At 33.7% G+C, this 23,198-nt stretch overlaps 1 protein-coding gene across 2 annotated transcripts; it reads right to left on the bottom strand.

The window, feature by feature from the left end:
• Window positions 1-1,149: 1,149 nt before the first annotated feature.
• Window positions 1,150-2,189, bottom strand: LOC134270909 (uncharacterized). Of its 2 annotated transcripts, none has more exons than XR_009992909.1 (2): window positions 1,581-1,738; window positions 1,150-1,389 (listed from the first exon to the last, which is right to left on the bottom strand). XR_009992909.1 is itself a non-coding variant. In XM_062753163.1 (2 exons), the coding sequence occupies exons 1-2, from the start codon at window positions 2,164-2,166 to the stop codon at window positions 1,166-1,168; spliced, it is 336 nt and encodes a 111-aa protein (XP_062609147.1). In that variant the 5' UTR covers window positions 2,167-2,189; the 3' UTR covers window positions 1,150-1,165. The 2 variants fall into 2 exon arrangements, 1 of the variants encoding a protein (XP_062609147.1); XM_062753163.1 differs by lacking the exon at window positions 1,581-1,738 and adding an exon at window positions 2,055-2,189.
• Between the last annotated feature and the right edge of the window lie 21,009 nt (window positions 2,190-23,198).

The raw sequence follows: 23,198 nt of genomic DNA, 5'->3' as shown, positions 1-23,198 counted from the left end.
AAATTTCCGTCACATCCCATCACTTAAAATTCTCCCCCCAATCCCATCAAAAACCCAAAAATATTTCAACTGTGTTCTTGTTTTGTAAACTTGAAAGCTCCACTTTTGAAAGAAATTATTTAAAAGATAATGATTATTATAAATTTGTTGGTGTGTGACAGTATGTTTTTATTACAAGAATGTTTGGCAATTCCATTTTCTTTTGACAATATAATTTGGAAGAGGGTTTACTTATAATTTTAAACTTAGTTTAAAATATTTTACCTTTAAGGCATACCAAGACCTTACCTACTGAAAATTTTTCCCAAGATATTCTAAATTTAAACTTATAATATCATTACATGTTCTTAAAAAAAATCAGCATGTGTCACCAGGGGTTTTGAAAAATCAATTTTGAAAAAATTTGCATTATTCAAATAAAAATGTACAAAAATTATAAAACATAAATTCCAGATTTTTTTTCATCAAAAATTGTTTTAAAAAAGGTGTACAAATCCATATATAAACTTTAAAAAAAATTGCACACATGTCCTTCATTTAGTGGAACTCTTCAACTAGGGAAGAATCCAAAAAAGTTCAAACTACGTTGCGTATGACCTTAAAGCACAACTCAACAAATTCATGTTTTTAACAATTTATTTATAACAAAGACAAAAATGTTACATTTTCACTTTGAGAATAACATCTTCAATTCATTAATAAAATGATTCTAAATTTCGATATTCTTTTTTATGTAGTACATAGATTTTATTAATCATCATTGCTATTTAAAATAGTCTTATAAGCCAGAAGTTTTATGATGGGTTGTGACATATCATATCATACATTTATAAGACTTAGGAACATTCAACACGTTTAACATAATTACCCATTTTCCATTGTTAGAAAATTCTAGAGGTTTCACTTTGAGAATAACATCTTCAATTCATTAATAAAATGATTCTAAATTTCGATATTCTTTTTTATGTAGTACATAGATTTTATTAATCATCATTGCTATTTAAAATAGTCTTATAAGCCAGAAGTTTTATGATGGGTTGTGACATATCATATCATACATTTATAGACTTAGGAACATTCAACACGTTTAACATGATTACCCATTTTCCATTGTTAGAAAATTCTCGAGGTACAAGACCAAGAGTCAAGAAGTTGAAACCAGAACTCAGTTTTCCATCAGTGCTGGAATGAAAATGTTAAAGTAGAAATCTATCAGCTTTGAAACATTTGCTGTCCATTCCATGTCTTTTACTATTCTAATCACAATGCAGTCTACTCTTGTCCACACAATTAAGTCGCAGCATGTTTTGTTACATATGTGTAGCTGGCCTTGAATTTGATGATAGTATGGGTGACTGGTTTTCAGGCACAGGGTATCTTGTTTAAGATCTAAAAAAATCAAAAAACACTTAAGTTGTGTTATACCAATTCATATCCCCTCCTTTCCACATCTTCATACCATATTGAACAGTTGCACTTGTAAATTAATACATGTATTAAAATCATTTACTCACCAAGATTTTTAATTTCAAAGTACTGGACAATACAGATTAAAATACAATTTATAAATTGTTATTTACCTATAAAAAATCCTTCAAATTTTGTGCCCCATCTGCTACTGTTGAAGATGATGCTGTATATGGACACTCCACCTCTACAATATCAGGAATGGCGTCTTTGGCTTCTGGAGTTTTATAAAATACACTGCCTGTTGGTGGTCGAACAACTAAGCCATCAGGTGAAGCTCCTAACACTCCGGATTCATGCAACCATATCCCTTTCAGAAAAAATTATAATACTACTGAATGCAAACAAACCATAATACAATTGATTTTGTATGCAAACAAAGTCTAAGTAGAGCTTTTATAATCCTTCCACTTCAAATAGATTTCCAGCAAAATTTTTGGAATATGTTGGTAATTGAATATTTATTTTTTCAATTAGACTTCAGTAATTAATTTCTGTTTGTCACCAGGATAAGTCCTGTTATTTGTTTTGACACAATGAATGTTAACATGTCAGAGATTGAAGGAATATTATTTTGTGCTGTACACCTGACTGCTCTACAGCTGCATCAAAGTCCTTTTCATACTTTCTCAAAGCATCATCTTCACGAGTGATACCCCATGCAACAGCCTTGATGGACTCCAGATTGTAAGCTGACATAAGCTGTTTTTTCAGTGACAATGTCAATCTGAAGAAAAAATATGATTTTTAGCTCACCTGAGCCGAAGGCTCAGAGTGGAGCTTTTCTGATCACATTTTGTCCGTCGTCCGTCCGTCTGTCTGTCCGTCTGTAAACTTTTCACATTTTCAACTTCTCAAGAACCACTATGCCAATTTTGACCAAACTTAGTACAAAGCATCCTTGGGTAAAGGGGAATATAAATTGTTAAAATACAGGGCCAAGTCCTCTCACAAGGGGAGATAATCAAGAAAAGACAAAAATGGGTGGGGTCATTAAAAAATCTACTTCTCAAGAACCACTGGGCCAGAAAAGCTGAAACTTATGTGGAAGCATCCTGGTAAAGTGTAGATTCTAAATTGTTCAAATCATAATCCCCAGGGGAAGGGCGGGGCCCAAGGGGGAATCAAAGTTTTACATAGAAATATATAAGAAAAATCTTTGAAAATCTTCTTCTCAAGAACCACTGGGCCAGAAAAGCTAAACTTATGTGCACATGCATGGAAGGATCATGGGTCAGTGTAGATTTCAAAATGTCTTAATTATGATCAGGGGGGAGGGTGGGGATGTATTATGATTAAAAGGGGGGAAATCGGGTAAAGAACAGAATGGTCAAAGCTTTTAAGGTGAGCGATGTGGCCCTGGGCCTATTTTTTTTATTAATCTTATATTTCCTGCATCTATTTTAAAAAAATCTGTGAGCCAATGCTCACTAGTAATACCCCCTCTCTGATGTAAATAAGCACTATCATGTTAATATATATACCCAAGTTCAATTACAGGCAGATGCACAGAAAAATATGAAGTTACATCAGATTTATATCAAAATTAATCCCACCATATGGCATGCCTCAACAAAAGGTGTAATAAAATTTCAAACATCCGCTATGAATAGCTAATGAGAAAACTGCAACAAAATTTGTTATGTGTAAACAGACAGACACACAGACAAACAGGAAGTTGAACTTCAAAATTACTTTACATATCCATGGAATTTGAGATAAGGGGTTTGAGATAACAAAGTTTGACTGAATTTTAAAAAAGTCTATTTCGCAAAAAAATTTAATCACCGCCTTTGCTTAGAACAGAGAACTGCCCCAAAAGTTGGAAGCTGTTATTCTGTTTTTCCTTAAATAGACCACATTGGGTTGTCTCGTTGCCCAGTTGTTTCCAATGCAGCTCTTTTAATGGCTTCATCTACGGGGAAAATGCATGTGAACCCAAACTATAGGGGTATAGAATGAACATAATCTGGTGATGTAAACAGGTCTTCAGTGAGAGGTACAGGTGGACCAGGTTCACATGGCTCTGGTTCAAGAATCCATTTCAATTCTAAAAAATTTCATTACTTGTGTCATTCTCAAAAATAATATCCATAATATCCATATGACATATACCAAGAAATTTAAATATACAGCCCAACATTTCATTTTAGTGAACACTGTAATGGGTTTTTGTAATGTATGCATTACATATCAAATTTACAACTCACTTGCATATATTTGTCCAGAATTGTTCCTGTATATTGCACGTGGCATTCTTAGTGTGAAAGTGCCATGGAAAAATTGGGGAAAAGTACAATTAATATTTACTAAATTATTAACAAGGTTTCATAATGAAAGTTTAGAATGATAGAAGAATGGTTTGATAATTCCAAAAATATAAACAAAATATTTTATCTGAAATTTGCAAGAATATGAAAAAAAATTTTTTATGCCCCCGTAAACAAAGTTTTGGGGGGATATAGTTTTTGTCGTGTCTGTCTGTCTGTCTTTCTGTTTTTCTGTTTGTCGTTTGTCCACAAAAACTTTAACCTTGCCCATAACTTTTGATTTAGTGAAGATATGACTTTCATGTTTCATATGTGTATTCCTTGTGACAAGACCTTTCTTTGGGTAACCAAATTTGACCTTTTGACCTTGCCCTTGGAGTTTGACCTACTTTTACATGAAAATTTAAAAATTTTACTTTGGCCATATCTTTTGAACAGTAGACACAAGGACATTTATACTTCACATATGTTATGTTTGTTTAAGACCTTTCACTTTATACCAACAACCTTGAACCTTTGACCTTGACCTTGTAGATTTTGAAAATTTTGAAAAAACTTTAACCTTGGCCATAACTTTTAAAAATAAGGGATAGGGCTTTCAACTTTTTAAAAAATCCCTTTTGGAAAACCCCATTTGGGAAAGAAATTTTCCCTTTACCTTACCTTTAATTACCCAAACAAAAAAAAACCTTAAACCAAACTTTTAAAAACTTAGGGCATGTTTATATTTACTATTTGATTTATGACAAGATTTATTTGAAAAAAACTTTACCCTTTACCTTGACCCTTAGTTTACCTACTTTTTAAAAAAAATTTTTAAATTTTACTTTGGCCATATCTTTTGAACAGTAAAGGAGGACATTTATACTTCACATATGTAATGTTTGTTTAAAGACCTTTCACTGGATACCAACAACCTTGACCCTTTGACCTTGACCTTGAGATTTTGTACTTGTGAAAAAACTTTAACCATGGCCATAACTTTTGAACGGTAAGGGATAGGGCTTTCATACTTCATATATGTAGTCGTTGTGAGAAGACACTTCATTGGATATGAAGATTCTTGACCCTTTGACCTTGACCTTTGAGATTACCTACTTTAAAAAAAGCAAACCTTGACCATAACTTTTAAGACTTAGGGCTAGTGCTTTCATACTTTACATATTTGATCCTAATGACAAGACCTTTCATTTTTATAACAATAACTTTGACCCTTTGACCTTGACCTTGGAGTTTGACCTACTTTTCAAGAAATTGAACGTTGACCTTAACTTCTCAGAGGGCTGGGACTTTCATGCTCTACATAAGTATTTTATGTGGCAAGACCTTTCATTTGATATAATTACATTGACCTTTTGACCTTGACCTTGGAGATTTTTGTAATTATTAAAAAAAACTTTAACATTAGCTTACTTTCAAATTTCACAATTGTTTTCCATTAGAAAACCCCCCTTTTTTAAATTAATTAAATTTGCATTTAAGAAAAGCTTAATCTTTGCTATGTTGCCATAGGGGGATCAGTGTTTTACAAACACATCTAGTTTTTAATGCAATTGAATGATTTTTTTTCCTTTCAAAAATGTATGTGCATGTAAAATATGCTATCATATTTATAATATTGTCTTTCCAATTATTCAAAAATTATTATTAATATTTATTACATAGTATGTTCAAAAATTAGGCAATAACAAGCCAACTATATTATGCTCCTAATCTTTGTACATTTGTTCACAATGAAAATTAACCATCGGTCAGTAACAAAATAACAGTTTCATAATACTCTTAATGTAAAAATCAAATCAAACTTAAATAACAACAATAGTAACACCAAAATCATAACTTCCTTTTTAATTTTACCTATAAACCTTGCAAACTTTGCTAACCCTTGGTACAAAAAAACCGGTCACTTTCATCAAAGGGTCAGTTTAAAGCACTTCAAAAATGGCAAATTTTTTTTTTTCGACTATTTATTTATTTTTTAATGATTGATAATTTTTTAAAAAAAACAAGAGGCCCCCTGGGCCACATCGCTCACCGAGCACTGTGGTAGGAAAAAGTAAAAATTGGTTTATTATTGAAAAGTTTAAATCCAAGTCCCCTGATCAATCATGGCTTTGCTTGTCTTCAGAAGGTTATTTTTAAAAATTCTCCAAAAATTTTTATTTAAAAATTTGACCATCCCTTGTGGCCCCGCCTACCCCCGGGGGTCATGATTTGAACAAACTTGAATCTACACTACCTGAGGATGCTTCCATATAGATAGGATCAATTATAGCTTTGTCATTCTTGAGAAGAAGATTTTTAAAGAATTTTCCTATACATTTCTATGTTAAAACTTTGGAAGGCCATTGTGGCCCCACCCTACCCCCGGGGGGCATGATTTGAACAAACTTGAACAATACCTGGGGTGTTTCCCCCAAATTTTTTTTGGGCCCGTGGTTTTTAGAACAAGATTTTTAAAACATACCATCAAAGAGCAAGAGCCATCTTATGCATAAATTGGCCCTGTCCTTATATCAAATAATTAACTATCACCCCTTTCCCAAATTTTTTATGTCAAAATAAAGTAGACATTTGGTGCTTTCATTTTCTATAAAAAAAAACGTTTTGAGAATTCAGATATTGGAAAACAAGTTTGTGAAATTGCAATGTTCTTGAAATTTGCTGAAAACATGCTTATTTGACTACCTTCAGCAAAAAATTAAAGTATGAGCACAGTCCAGATCCCAAAAAAAAAAACATGTTTTGTGACTTCAGAAACTAGCTTTTATTAAAATATTTGAATTTTCATCAGAGGTTGTGCTCTATATGAAATATTGAAAAAATTGCTTCAACGTCAGGCCATTTTCAGAGAAATTTACACGATATAGGAAAATGACGCATTTTATGCCATAATGGATTGAGTAGATGGAAAATTACATCAAAATTAATAGATATGTGGTCACCAACACTCCAAGTGATAAATGCTGCATTTGCAACCTAAACTGAGCGGTTTTGATTTTTCGGAAAATTTTCAGGGCCAAATTAGGCCCAACGTGGCTCAAGCTCTTTTATTAATTTCCAATTATCTCCCCTTGAATGAGGGCATGACCCTTCATTTGAAAAAACTTGAAACCCCCTTTACCCAAGGATGCTTTGTTGGTTGAAATTGGTCCAGGGGTTTTTGAGAAGAAGTCGAAAATATGAAAATTTCAGACAGACAGATGGACAGACAGCTAGACAGACAACTAGATAGAGGACACTGGAAAAAATGTGATCAGAAAAGAGCTATAAATGAAACATTCCTCACCACAAAAGCCAGAAGAATAAAAGGGGGCCCCCACCAGTAACATGTTTCTGGGAAGAACCAAAGCCATAAGAGAATCCATGCAGAGAAAATATCAATAGTCCTGAAGCTTCAATGCAGGACCAAGTACGAGAATTGCTACAAACACTACTCCGGAGACTTACCATTATCCTATGATTTAACTGTTTTCCCACTCTGCGGCTGGTTCCCTCATAAGCTGGTACCGAGGACAGTTCAGGATGTCCGTCAACTTTATTCCTCAACTTCCTGTCTTGGACTGAAAAGCAATAAGTGAAAATCTTTAGTGTTGCCTAGTGACTTTTAATTAAAAAGAAAGTTGCAAATTTAAAGGGGGGGGGGGGGGGGATTGATGCTGTGATTTTAATTACATGTACGAAATCTGTATTTCACAGTTTAATGCATTCATGTATTTTTTTGAATTGTCTTACATGTAATAATTGTTCCTATGTATTATTAAGCACTAAATCTATTCAACTGCATGTGTAAATGGGGAAAATGTGGATATGTAAATGATGTATAATTGCAATGTGTAAAATGTGACATTTTCTTATATGAGGGAGTTGTTTTTGACATGTAATTTTTTTTCATTAATTATTTTATTTATCTTGATAAAATTATTTCAATTAATAATTTTGTTTTTTTTACCTGTCTGATGAACTAAAAAAGGTTACAGAGGTGAATGGAAGAAATATGGGTATTATGGTTGTCAAAACTCTCCATGTTACCACACTGCATGCTGCACTGTAAAAAACCATTTTGGATCTTTAAAAAAGGGGGGGCTACTCCTGAAATCAAAGAAATTGTCGTAAAAAAGAACCTATTTTTTTTTGGGCTCACACAAGGAAATAATTTCACTATATATTACACTGTAAACAGGGAAATTTTCGCCCCCGTTTAATTTTGCCCCTTTGCCCTAGTCTGGCGTGGGCGAATTTTAACGAGGCTGGGGTGTGGCACCATTTTCAGATACTTTTATCTTCTTTAAAAGGAGAGCTTCATATGAAAATAGAAAATGATCAAATTTTAAAACTAAAATGTATGAATTTTTTCTTTGTGAAAAAGAGACAGCTTTAAAATTTCCATATCTAAAAAAAGGCCCAGGGGCCACATCGCTCACATGAGCAATTGGCTAGGAAAAAGCACCTATCAGATCAGAACTGAAAGTTTACGGAGGGGGGGGAAAGGGGGCTTAAATTTTTAAACCCCCCCGGGGGCATGATTTGAACAAACTTGAATCTACACTACCTGAGGATGATTCCCTATAAATATCACTAAGCATGACTTTGAATTACTTAAAAAGAATATTTTAAAAGGTTTCCCTATATATTCCTATGTAAAACTTTGATTATTTTGGGACCCTATCCCTAGGGTCATGATGTGAAAAACTTGAATCTACACTACCTTGGGATATTCCAAAGGAGTTTCATCTTTCCTGTCTCAAAGGTACCTGAGAAAAATTTTTCCCATTAATTCCTATGTAAAACTTTGTTCAGCTATTGTGGCCCCCCCTTCCCCCGGGGGTCTATTTGGACAAAATTGAATCTACACTACCTGAGGATGATTCCACATAAGACTATCTTTCCTGGCCCAGTGGTTCTTGAGAAGAAGATTTTTAAAAAATATTTCCTTTTATTCCTATGGAAAACTTTGACCCGCCATTTTGGCCCCCCCCTACCCCAGGGGGTTTTGATTTGAACAAATTTGAATCTACACTACCTAAGGATGATTCCACATGAGTTTCATCTTTCCTGGCCCATTGGTTCTTGAGAAGAAGATTTTTAAAGATTTTTCCTATATATTCCTATGTAAAACTTTGATTGGCCATTTTTGGCCCCCCCCTACCCCTGGGGGTCATGATATGAAAAATTTTTAACACACTACCTGAGGATGATTCCACATATGCTTCATCTTTCCAGACCCAGTGGTTCTTGAGAAGAAGATTTTTAAAGATTTTTCCTATATATTCCTATGTAAAACTTTCCCGGCCATTTTGGCCCCACCCTACCCCGGGGGTCATGATTTAAAAAACTTAATCTACACTACCTAAGGATTTTCCACATGAGATTCATATTTCCAGACCCAGTGGTTCTTGAGAAGAAGATTTTTAAAGATATTTCCTATATATTCCTATGTAAAATTTGACCTGCCTTTTGGGCCCCCACCCTACCCCAGGGGTCATGATTTGAACAAATTAACACACTACCTAAGGATATTCCACATGAGATTCATATTTCCTGGCCCAGTGGTTTTTGAGAAGAAGATTCTTAAAAGACTTTTGCTACATATATCTATGTAAAACTTGGATTCCCTATTGTGGCCCCGCCCTACCCCGGGGGGTCATGATATGAACAAACTTGAATCTACACTACCTGAGGATGATTCCACATATGCTTCATCTTTCCAGACCCAGTGGTTCTTGAGAAGAAGATTTTTAAAGATTTTTCCTATATTTCCTATGTAAAACTTTGATCGCCCATTTTGGCCCCACCCTACCCCGGGGGGTCATGATATAACAAACTTAACTACCACCTAGGAGATTCCACATATGTTTCATCTTTCCAGGCCCAGTGGTTCTTAGAAGAAGATTTTTAAAGATTTTTCCTATATATTCCTATGTAAAACTTTGATTGGCCATTTTGGCCCCACCCTACCCCTGGGGGTCATGATATGAACAAACTTGAATCTACACTACCTGAGGATGATTCCACATGAGTTTCATCTTTCCTGGTCCAGTGGTTCTGGAGAAGATTTTTAAAGATTTTTCCTATATATTCCTATGTAAAACTTTGATCGACCATTTTGGCCCCACACTACCCCTGGGGGTCATGACTTGAACAAACTTGAATCTACACTACCTGAGGATGATTCCACACGAGTTTCATCTTTCCTAGTCCAGTGGTTATTGAGAAGAAGATTTTTTAAAAAAGCCATTAATTTTTCTGTAATTCATAATTATCTCCCCTTGGAAAAGGGCGTGGCTCTTCATTTGAACAAACTTGAATCCCCTTAACCTAAGGATACTTTGTAGAAAGTTTGGTTGAAATTGGCCCAGTGGTTCTTGAGAAGAAGATGAAAATGTGAAAAGTTTACAACAACGACGACGACAACGACGACAACAACGACAACGACAGACAACGGACAAATTTTGATCAGAAAAGCTCACTTGAGCCTTTGGCTAGGTGAGCTAAAAATAAGTTAAATCTGGTGGTTAATTAATGATTAATTTGTTGACCCCCCAGCCTCCTTAAACGGTCGAATTAAAAGTAAACTGCATAATATCTTAAACAAAAATCTTTTTGGGCAATTTAAAACGGGGCAAACTTGTTTTCAGATGCGAGAGGGCGAAAATAACACGGGGCGAAAATAACCCTGCATACAGTATATAGCTTTAATTAAATAAATTAATTAACTAGACTCTCAGCAGATAATTCATGAATGAGAAAAAAGATTAATGCTTAGACAAAAATTTGAGATCAGAAAAAATATACCCCTTATGCGGCTTTTAAGAAAGAAAATTGAGAGTAAACATACCTATACCCCGAAATACACATGGGCAAACAGCCAACACACCATCGAGGAAGTTACATCGACCATGCATACCTAAAAAAAAAATTCTGTTTGATTCCGTGGCACAATTCTGCTGATATGATATTCCTAGTGCATGAGTTCAAACCTATACGTACATAAAGTTGCTGAAAATGAAAAAAGAAAAGAAATATTATTGTCTCTATATACATAGAACTACATTAGACTGAGTTCATTTTGATTGGCTATCTCCTTGCATAAGACCTTTAAGGGGTAATTTTATGCTATTTACCATGTGACATTGCCATAAAACATAAGGAAAAATACCAGCCTTACAATTCATTTGCCTTTACCTTTGGCATACTTTACAAAGGGGACAATTTGGTTTAACTTATGACTTTTGAATTTTTAGTGGCAGGTGTTGATAAAATAACCTTTTAAATATTTCTGAGTCATAAAACTGTTCTTTAAAACTGTATGTTTGAGTGAAAAAAATTTTGAAACATATGTTTGGAAAGATTATGCACATATATAGGGGATAATATCACCACAGAAAGATAAAGAAAATCACAGAGTTGCGACAATAATTTTTATCATTGTTTATTGATTGTCAAGAATATGATATACATTACATATATTACGTTTTTTTGAATTTATTATTTCAGGTGTAAAAACGTCGTTTTAAAATTAAAAATTTTTTTAATACATTCACTGTAAAAATAATTGGACAAATTTGTGAATGTCAATAATCAATCATGCATGACAATTAACTTTTTCTGACAGCCACCTTTTAAAAATGTGTCTTGTTATTTATTTATTTATTGCAAAGTCGTCCCTGGACTACGGTCAATGGGCCAATTTCGAACCCTGCGTGGTGAGAGTTTGTCCCGAGACACAGTTAGATTATTCTAATAGCCCTATATAAAATCATACCGATTAATCAACATCACTACAATATGAGGACCTTAAAATAGGATAAAATAAAACATTCTCCAACAGTTAGCCATTAGATTGTTTTTGATCATGTTGATGTCGTGAGTCAAGTTAATGTTCTTGATTCCCACTTTTCACGTTATGACTGACTTAATTAGTGCTTCGTGATACCAAAACAATACATTTTCAAAATATAGTATTACCTATAATTTTACTTTGGTTGAATTCGCTAATTTCCCCTTTGCAAGTTGTGTGTGCTCGCCTCAGGATGTCGATCCCCGCTCTGCAGCTACTTTCGTTATCTCTAACCAATGAAAATTGTCCTTATTTTTCTGAAGTACTGTTGCGTGATATTGCCCCATCACTAATTGTAGAACACACATCACAAGTTTTCCAATATACATCACAAATTATCAAACATACATAACAAGATTTCGAATATACATCACAAAATTTCGAACATACATCACAAGATTATAGAATATACATCACAAGATTTCGAATATACATCACAAGATTTCGAACATACATCACAAGATTATAGAATATAAAATCCAAGTTTTCGTATACATCACAAGATTTCAACATGCATCACAAATTATTAAATATAATAAAGTTTTTGAATTACATCACAAGTTTATAAAATATAATACAAGTTTTTGAAAACATCACAATATATTGAAAACATCAAAGATTTTGAAATAAATCACAAGTTTTTTGAAACATCACAAGTTTTCGAACATCATCATATGGCATGTCAAACGTTGCAATATTTGATAATCTTGTGATGTATATTCAAAATCTTGTGATGTATGTTCGAAATCTTGTGATGTATTTTCGAAATCTTGTGATGTATTTTCAAAATCTTGTGATGTTGTTCAATATCTTGTGATGACTATTCAAAATCTTGTGATGTATATTCAAAATCTTGTGATGTATGTTCAATATCTTGTGATGTATATTCAAAAACTTGTGATGTATATTTAATAATCTTGTGATGTATGTTCAAAATCTTGTGATGTATATTCAATAATTTGTGATCATTTCAAATTTGTGATGTATATTCGAAATCTTGTGATGTATATTCTATAATCTTGTGATGTATATTCGAAATCTTGTGATGTGTTCGAAATCTTGTGATGTATATTGAAATCTTGTGATGTTATTCTATAATCTTGTGATGTATGTTCGAAATCTTGTGATGTATATTCGAAATCTTGTGATGTATGTTCGATAATCTTGTGATGTATATTCGAAATCTTGTGATGTGTGTTCTACAATTCAGTGATGCGGCAATATGCGAACAGTACTTCAGTAAAGTAAGGACAATTTTCATTGGTTGGAAATAACGAAAGTAGCCGGAACGGCGATCGACATCCTGAGGCTGATGCATGCGTGCACAAATTTTCAAGTGTAAATTTGGCGAATTCAACCTTAAGTTAAATTATAGGTAAAACTATATTTTGAAAATGTATTGTTTTGGTATCACAAAGACTAATTTAAGTCAGTCATAACCTGATAACGTGAAAAGTGGGAATCAAGAACATTAATTTGACTCACGACATCAACATGATCAAAAACAATTTAATGGCTAACTGCTGGAGAATGTTTTATCCTATTTTAATCCTCATTTTGTAGTGATGTTGATTAATCGGTATGATTTTATATAGGTGCTAGTTAGAATAATCTCTGTGTCGGGGGAAAACTCTCACCACGCAGGGTTCGAAATTGGCCCATTGACCGTAGCACTAGTCCAGGGACGACTTTGCAATAAATAAATAAAAAACAAAATTTTTTAGGAGAAGTTGGCTGTAGGAAAAGATTAATTGTTATGCATGATTGATTATTTACATTCACAAATTTGTCCAATTATTTTATGTAAATGTATTAAAAATTTCTTAATATTTGAAAGCTGTTTTTACAGCCTGAAATAATAAATTAAAAAAATCGTAATATATGTAATGATAAATAATATATGTAATGATATATCATATTCTTGACAAGCAATAAACAATGATAAAAATTATTGTCGCATATTTGGTATTTTCTTTGATCTTTCTGTGGTGATATTATCCCATATCACATGGGCGATAATACTTTCCAAACATGTTTCAAAGTTTTTACACTCTATATCATACGTTTTAAAAACAGTTTTATAAGCTCATAAGTATATTAAACGGTTTTTTATAAAACCTGCCACTAAAAATTCAAAATTTTAAATTAAACCAAATTGTCCTGGGTATTCAGTAAAGTATGCCAAAGGTCAAGGTCAAGTGAATTGTAAGGCTGGTTTTTTTCCCTTATGTTTTATGGCAATCCGTGCACATGGTAAATAGCATAAAATTACCCCTTAAAGGTCTTATGCAAGGAGATAGCCAATAAAAATAACTCAGTCTAATGTATTTTATGTTTGAGAAATAATATTTCTTTTCTTTTTTTATTTTCAGCAACTTTATGTAGGTCTACAGTTTTAATTTTGAACTCATGCACTAGGAATATCATATCAGCAGAATTGTGCCACTGAATCAAAGGGAATTTTTTTTAAGGTATGCATGATCGATGTAACTTCCTTGATGGTGTGTTGGCTGTTTCCCATGTGTATTTCGGGGTATAGGTATGATTGCTCTCAATTTTCTTTCTAAGCCGAATAAGGGGTATTTTTTTTCTGATCTCAAATTTTTGTCTAAGTATTAATCTTTATTTTTTCATTCATGAATTATCTGCTGAGAGTCTAGTTAATTAATTTAATTAAAGCTATATAGTAACATACAGTGAAATTATTTCCTTGTGTGAGACTTTAAGAAAAATCAGGTTACTTATTTTTAAAAATTTTTTATTTAGGAGTAGCCCCCCCTTTTTTAAAGATCCAAAATGGTGATTTTACAGTGAGCTTTGGTCAACAACGGAGAGTTTTTACAACCATAATCCCATATTTCTACCATTCACCTCTGTAACCTTTGTTGAGTTCATCAGACAGGTAAGAAAAACAATATTATTAATTGAAAAAATTTTTAAGATAAATAAAATAATTAATGAAAAAAAAATTACATGAACAGACTCCCTCATATAAGAAAATGTCACATTTTACACATATTACCATATTATTCATCATTTACATATAGCCACATTTTCCCCAGTTATATACATGCAGTTGAGTAGAATTAGTGCTTAATAATACATAGCAACAATTATTATTTTAAGACAATTCACAAAAATACATGAATGCTTAAACTGTGAAATACAGATTTCGTACATTTTTTTAAAAATGCACAGCATCAATCCCCCCCCTCCCTTCACAATCTTGCAACTTTCTTTTTAATTCAAAGTCACTAGGCAACACTAAAGATTTTCACTTATTGCTTTTCAGTCCAAGACAGGAATTTGGGGAAATAAATTGACAGGACATCCTGAACTGTCCTCGGTACCAGCTTAGGGGGAAACCAGCCGCAGAGTGGGAAAAGCACGTTACATCATAGGATAATAGGTAAGTCTCCGGAGTAGTTTTTAGCAATTCTCACCTGGTCCTGCATCAAGTTTCAGGACTATTGATATTTATCTCTCATGGATTCTCTTATGGCTTTGGTTTTTCCCCAGAAACATTTTACTGGTGGTGGTCCCTATATTCTTCTGATTTTTGTGGTGAGGAATGTTTTATTTTAGCTCTTTTCTGATCACATTTTTTTCCCGGGTGTCTATCTAGCTGTTGTCCATCTGTCTGTCTGTAAACTTTTCACATTTTCGACTTCTTCTCAAGAACCGCTGGGCCAATTTCAACCAAACTTGCCACAAAGCCTCCTTGGGTGAAGGGGATTCAAGTTTGTTCAAATGAAGGGCCACGCCCTCATTCAAGGGGAGATAATTGGAAATTAATGAAAAGAGCTTGACCCCACGTTGGGCCTAATTTGGCCCTAGAATTTCCAAAAATCAAAACCGCTCTGTTAAGGTTGCAAATGCAGCATTTATCATTTGGGAGTGTTGGTGACCACATATCTATTGATTTTGACGTAATTTTTCATCTACTCAATGCATTATATGTCATAAAATGCGTCATTTTCCTCATATCGTGTAAATTTTTTTGAAAATGGCCTAACATTGAAGCATTTAGCCCCGCCAGAATGGCCCGGGGCAAAAGTGTTTGTCATGTCCGCTTCCGTCTTTCCGTCCTTCTGTCCTTCCGTTTCCGTCACACTTTGCGTTTAGCTTGTTTAAAGCTAAGTTTCTTTGAAACTATCAAGCTTTTCAACTTCATATGCTGATAGATATAGATGAGAGCTATGCAACTGCATCAACATTTTTTGACCCTGACCTTTCCTTTGACCTTGACTTCACTTTTTTTAAAATTTGGGTTTTATCAGATTTGAACATCCATTCAAGTTGGTGTTATCAAACTTCACATGTTGATACAAACTTGCACGGATGATGCTCTAGAGATGAACACTTCCAGTTGCTTCGGATGCTGGTCTGACCTACATTTTCCAGAAAGGGACCAGGTTAAAGTTTTTAGCAGGTCCATTTCCAAGGAACTATAAGCCCTACCCAATCCAAACTTTCATGGACGATGGATCTATTGATGAACACTACCAGACTTGCTTCGGATGCTGGATCTGACCTACATTTTTTTGATGAGTGACCAGGTTAAAGTTTTTGGAGCAGGTTCATTCCTAAGGAACTATAAGCCCTACCCAAATGAAACTTGCATAGATGATGCATATAGAGATGGACACTACCAGACTTGCTTTGGATGCTGAATCTGACCTACATTTTCATTCCCAAGTAACGTAAGCCCTACCCGAACCAAACTTGCATGGATGATGCATCTAGGGATGGACACTACCAGACTTGCTTCAATGCTGGATCTGACCAAATTTTTTTATTCCCAAGTAACTATAAGCCCTACCTGAACCAAACTTGCATGGATGATGCATCTAGGGATGGACACAACCGGATTGCTTGGATGCTGAATCTGACCTATATTTTCATTCCCAAGTAACTATAACCCCTGCCTGAACCAAACTTGCATGGGTGATGTATCTAGGAATGTACACTACCAGACAAGCTTCGAATGCTGAATCTGACCTACTTTTTCATTCCCAAGTAACTTTAAGCCCTACCTGAACCAAACTTGCATGGATGATGCATCTAGGGATGGACAATAACAGACTTTTTGGCTGCTGGATCTCCCTAATTTTTTTCCTTAGAACTAAAACCCCCTCCCTGAAAAACTATAAATTTTATACACATACAAATTTTATTTTTTTATAAATATCCTCGGCGGGGCATTCATGTCCTATGGATATATTTCTAGTTTTCAATATTTCATACAGAGCACAACCTCTGATCCAAAATATGCAAATACATACTAAAAGCTCAGCTTCTGAAGATCACAAAACATGTTTTATTTTTTGGATCTGGACTGTGCTCATATTTTAATTTTTTGCTGAAGGTAGTCAAATACACATGTTTTCAGCAAATTTCAAGAACATTGCAATTTCACAAACTTGTTTTCCAATATCTGAATTCTCATAACGTTTTTTTTTTTATAGAAAATGAAAGCCCCAAAATGTTATTTATTTTGACATATAAAAGGGGAAAAGAGGGTGATAGTTAATTATTTGATATAAGGACAGGGCCAATTTATGCATAAGATGGCTCTTGCTCTTTGATGGTATGTTTTAAAAATCTTGTTCTCAAGAACCACGGGCCAGGAAAGATGAAACTTTGGGGAAACATTCAGGTAGTGTAGATTCAAGTTTGTTCAAATCATGACCCCCGGGGGTAGGGGGGGACAAGGGCCCTTCCAAAGTTTAACATAGAAATATATAGGAAAATTCTTTAAAAATCTTCTTCTCAAGAATGACAAAGCCATAATTGATCCTTTTATGGAAGCATCCTCAGGTAGTGTAGATTCAAGTTTGTTCAAATCATACCCCCGGGGATAGGAGGGGGCTACAAGGGATATCAAATTTTTAAATAGAAATATATATGAAACTGTTATTTTGTTACTGACCGATGGTTAATTTTCATTGTGAACAAATGTACAAAGATGAGGAGCATAATATAGTTGGCTATGTATATTGCCTTTTTTTTGAACATACTATGTAATAAATATTAATAATGATCTTTGAATAATTGGAAAGACAATATTATAAATATATAGCATTTTTACACAATACATTTTTGAAAGGAAAGAAAATATTCAAATGCATTAAAAAAAATATTTTTTTTCATATTCTTGCAAATTTAAAGATCATTCTTCTATTATTCTAATACTCTGTCATTATGAAACCTTGTTAATAATTTAGTAAATATTAATCAATACTTTTGACCAATTTTTCCATGGCACTTTCACACTAAGAATGCCACGTGCAAAATTATATACGGGAACAATTCTGAACAAATATATGCAAGTGAATTGTAAATTTGATATGTAATGCATACATTACAAAAACTCATTACAGTGTTCACTAAAATGAAATGTATGGACTCTTATATTAATTACTTGGTATATGTCATATGGATATTATGGATATTATTTTTGAGAATGACACAAGTAATGAATTTTTTCAGCATTGAAATGGATTCTTAACCAGAGCCATGTGAACCGGTCCCCCTGTACCTCTAATTGAAGACCTATTAACATCACCAGAGTATGTTCATTCTGATACCCCTATGGTATGGTTACGACATGCATTATCCCTGTCAGATGAAGCCATTAAAAAAGCTGCAATGGAAACAACTGGGCAACGAGACAACCCAATGTGGTCGATTGTAAGGAAATACAGAATAACAGCTTCCAACTTTGGTGCAGTTCTCAGTTTAAGCAAAGGCGGTAAGACGGTTATTTAAAATTTTTGGGAAAAAGACTTTTTAAATTACAGTCAAACTTTGTTATCTCAAACCCATTATCCAAATTCCATGGATATGTCAAAGTAATTTTGAAGTCCAAACCATTTATAAAAGACTGGGACATTTTATTCTCGATAACTCTTTATGTATTATTCTTGAATCCACGGAATTTCCAACATTTTTCTTGGTCTCATTGAGTTTGAGATAATTAGGTTTGACTGTAATGGCTAACATTTAACCCCCTCCAAGGAGAGGGGGGTATACGTTTTATCCTTGTGTGTCTGTCCGTGTGTCAGTGTCTTCGTGTGTCTGTGTGTCCGTCCGAAATAAATTTTTGTCACAGTTTTCTCAGCAACTACTCATTAGATGCTTGAAATTTTAACACAGTCTTCTCTGAGGCATGCCATATGGTGGGATACTTTTGCTGAAATCCGATGTCAACTTCCTGTTTGTCTGTGCGTTGTCCTTTTCATACATAACAAATTTTCGTCACAGTTTTCTCTGCAACTACTCTTGAGATGCTTGAAATTTTTACAAAATCTTCTCTGGGGGCCATATCTTGGGGTCCCGGGACATTTTTTTTCAAATCAGATATCAACTTCCTGTTTGTCTGTCTGTATCACACAACAAATTTTCGTCGCAGTTTTCTCATTAGCTATTCATAGCGGATCTTGAAATTTTATTACACCTTTTGTTGAGGCATGCCATATGGGGGGATTAATTTTTATATGAATCTGATGTCAACTTCATATTTTTCTGTGCATCTGCTTGTAATTAACTTTGGGGATATATATTTTAAAAAATGATAGTGCTTATTTACATCAGAGCGGGGGGATTACTAGTGGGATTGGCTCACAGATTTATGTACAAAGATGCAGGAAATTAAGATTAATAACCAACAATAGGCCATGGGCCCATCGCTCACCTGAGAAGCTTTGACCATTCTGTTTTAAAATTTTCCCCCCTTTTAATCATAAAGCATCCCCACCCTACCCCCCTGATATAATTAAGACATTTTGAAATTACACTACCCCTGATCCTTCCATGTGCACATAAGTTTCAGCTTTTTGGCCCAGTGGTTCTTTAGAAGAAGATTTTTAAAAATTTCTCTTATATATTTCTATGTAAAACTTTGATTCCCCATTGTTTCCCCCCATCCCCCGGGGGGCATGATTTGAAGAATTTAGAATCTACACTTTACCAGGATGCTTCCACAAAATTTAGCTTTTTTGGCCCAGTGGTTCTTGAGGAGAAGATTTTTTAATGACCCCAACCTATTTTTTTCTTTTTTTATTTATTCCCCTTTTGGAGGACTTGGCCCTGATTTTTTAAAATTTTTTTCCCCTTTACCCAAGGATGCTTTGTACTAAGTTTGGTCAAAATTGACATAGTGGTTTTTAGAAGAGGTCAAAATGTGAAAAGTTTAAGCAAACAACCAAAATGCGGACAAGATGTGATCAGAAAAGCCACTTGAGCCTTTGGCTCAGGTGCGCTAAAAATCATATTTTCTTCTTCAGATTGACATTGTCACTGAAAAAACGGCTTATGTCAGCTTACAATCTGGAGTCCATCAAGGCTGTTGCATGGGGTATCACTCATGAAGATGATGCTTTGAGAAAGATGAAAAGGACTTTGATGCAGCTGTAGAGCAGTCAGGTATACAGCACAAAATAATATTTCCCTTTAATCTCTGACATTTAACATTCATTGTGTCAAAACAAATAACAGGACTTATCCTAGTGACAAACAGAAATTAATTACTGAAGTCCAATTGTAAAAAAATATTCAATTACCAACATATTCCAGAAAATTTGCTGGGAATCTTTTTGAAGTGGAAGGATTATAAAAGCTCTAATTAGACTTTGTTTGCATTACAAAATCAATTGTACATGTATTATGGTTTGTTTGCATTCAGTAGTATTATAATTTTTTCTGAAAGGGATATGGTTGCATGAATCCAGAGTATTGGGAGCTTCACCCGATCTTAGTTTTCACCACCAACATGCAGTGTTTTTATCAAACTCCAGAAGCCAAAGACGCCATTCCTGATATTGTAGAGGTGAAGTGTCCATATCCAGCATCATCTTCAACAGTAGCAGATGGGGCACAAAATTTGAAGGATTTTTTCATGGTAAATAACAATTTATAAGTTGGATTAAAAATCTGTATTGTCCAGTACTTTGAAATTAAAAATTTTGGTAAATGATTTCAATACATGTATTAATTTACAAGTGCAACTGTTCAATATGGTATGAAGATGTGGAAAAAAGGGGGGGATATGAATTGGTATAACACAACTTAAGTGTTGTTTGATTTTTTTAGATCTTAAACAAGATACCCTGTGCCTGAAAACCAGTCACCCATACTATCATCAAATTCAAGGCCAACTACACATATGTCAAAAAATGCTTCGACTTAATTTGTGGGCAAGAGTAGACTGCATTGTATTAGAATGTAAAAGACATTTAATGGACAGCAAATGTTTCAAAGCTGATAGATTTCTACTTTAACATTTTCATTCCAGCACTGATGGGAAAAATGAGTTCTGGTTTGAACTTCTTGACACTTGGTTTTTACCCCTTTGAATTGTACCTCTAGAATTTTCTAACAATGGAAAATGGGTAATCATGTTAAACTTTAATGTTCCTAAGTCTTTTAAATGTATGATATGATGTGTCACAATCCATCATAAAACTTCTGGCTTATAAACTACTTTAAAAACAATGATGATTAATAAAATCTATGTACTACACAAAAAAGAATATCAAAATTTAGAATCATTTTATTAATGAATTGAAGATGTTATTCTCAAAGTGAAAATATTACATTTTTGTCTTTGTTAAAAAAATTGTTGAAAACATGAATTTGTTGAGTTGTGCTTTAAAGGTAAATATACTTGAAACTAAGATTTAAAATTATAAGTAAACCCTCTTCCAAATTATATTGTCAAATGAAGAATGGAATTGCCAAAATTCTTTAAAAAAACGTACTGTCACACACCAATGCAAATCTATAAATAATTTTTTAAAAGGGAGTTGCAAGTTTACAAGACAAGCAGAGTTGAAATATTTTTGTTGAGATTGGTCTGTAAGTAATGGGATGTGACAGAATCTTGTAATTCTTTATCCTCTCTTTGGCTCTTTCCGCATGAATACGTGCTTTAGCAATCTTGTAACACAGTGCTGCTCTTGTTTGGTAAACTGGCCTCATGTCTATAAAAAAGCTTATATTTAAAACAGACACCCTGGGGCAACTGGTCATGAATGGTGAAACCTTTGTCCGCCAAAATAAGGTCTCCAGCTTTGAACTTTCGTAAAACTTGGCTGTGACGTACAATAGCTACATCTGAAGTAGAACCTGGGTACAGCATGGAGCAAAATGTAAATACCGTTTGGAGCCATGCAAGCACTGCTTTAACAGTATGGCGACTTTTGTACGTACTGTAGGTCATGGCCTGATTGTCCATATGTGTTGGGATGTCCTGGGTTGTTTCAATTGCATCCATGGATGCTCTAGCAGAGGAAAAATCCTCAAAAAATTTTGGCAGAGACCCTGAAAAAAAGTTGGAAAAAAATTAATTTGATTATTTGTAATTGTGTAAAAAAGATTGTGTTAGGCCTAGAAAAAAAAAGTTTGTTTCCGCTTTCAGGCTGAAAAATTTTAGGGTACGTAGGGAAAAATTTTTTTTTTGAGAAAATTTTTTTTTTTCTTCTTTAATCAAAAAATCAAAACATGTATAGAAATTAACATTAATGACAAAAGAAATTTTTTTTAAGCATTTCTGTGATTAAAATGATAAAGAAAGGTGACCCAAATTCTTTCCGTCTTAAAAGCTTGCAAAGTTGGATACATCATGGGACAAAAGCATTAAAAAAATATTTTGGGTCGGCACTATAAATTAGGGTCGGGGGGAAAGCGGAAATAAACATATTTTTTTTTTGGGCCTTACAGTCAAACTTTCAAGAATACAATAAATGTAACTGCATAAAATTTTTGCAATTCATAGTGATAAATTTTAAAACAAACCTTTGCATTTTATACTTTAAAACATTCATTAACTACGCCATCAACAGCATCTTGTGTAGTGCATGGCGCATGAACAAGGGTATGAAAGATGTTCAAAACTGTTGGTCACTACACAGAATCTATGAGCCAAGTCAGTGTCCCACAGATTGAGTTTTAACTTCCCTTTTACAATGAGCAGTTGGTCCTCTGTTTTCATTGAAGGAGTAGCCCTTATAATAATCGAGTTCAAATCGCTGTAACAATCTGACTTAAGATTTCGAATATGTCATACTGTAGGGATGTATACAAAAGCATCTAAAAATAAATTTGTTTTAATACTGATATTTCCAAAAACTTAAAAGATTGTAGATAACTTAGTTTCCAGTAATAACAATATTAGTCTCAGTCAGGTTTGCTACCATCCACATTATGCATTTATTTAAAACTGGTGAAATGAGACATTTAGTGTTCTGATAAAAAATTGTCGTCATAGAGTAAAACATGGTTTATAAAGAAGGTTTTTGATATTATTCATCCAAAGAGCAAATTAAATGATTTTTTTCTCTGTTATTTTAAATTGCATATTATGAACTAACAATAATAACAAAATATGTTAACATAACAGTCAATCTAAGTGTTCATCCCTCAACGGCAACAATTTTACTGAAATTGTTAGGAAATAGAAAATCACAATTGGAATTCCTTTTAAAAGTACCTTTCTTTTTTTGTCTTTAATATTGTAATTGACATTGGCTTCCTTTAACTAGACTCGATTTTTAGGGCAAGCAATTCCTTTTCCAGTTGCTGTATTTCTGTTGAGAGGCGCTGCTTTTTTGGTACAGTTA

The sequence above is a fragment of the Saccostrea cucullata genome, unplaced genomic scaffold (genome assembly GCF_032062105.1).
Source record: "Saccostrea cucullata isolate Sc308-1 unplaced genomic scaffold, CSIRO_AGI_Scuc_v1 ctg8020, whole genome shotgun sequence".
Classification (NCBI taxonomy): Eukaryota; Metazoa; Mollusca; class Bivalvia; order Ostreida; family Ostreidae; genus Saccostrea; species Saccostrea cuccullata.
Note: the sequence above shows the minus strand (reverse complement) of the source record. Positions and strands in the feature narration are given on the sequence as shown.

Excerpts from the sequence above, each read along its gene's own strand:
- LOC134270909 (XM_062753163.1), bottom strand. The coding sequence starts at position 2,166 with ATGTCAGCTTACAATCTGGAGTCCATCAAGGCTGTTGCATGGGGTATC. Across the intron at positions 1,390-2,054 it reads TGCAGCTGTAGAGCAGTCAG|ATCTTAAACAAGATACCCTG; the intron begins GTGTACAGCACA and ends TGATTTTTTTAG.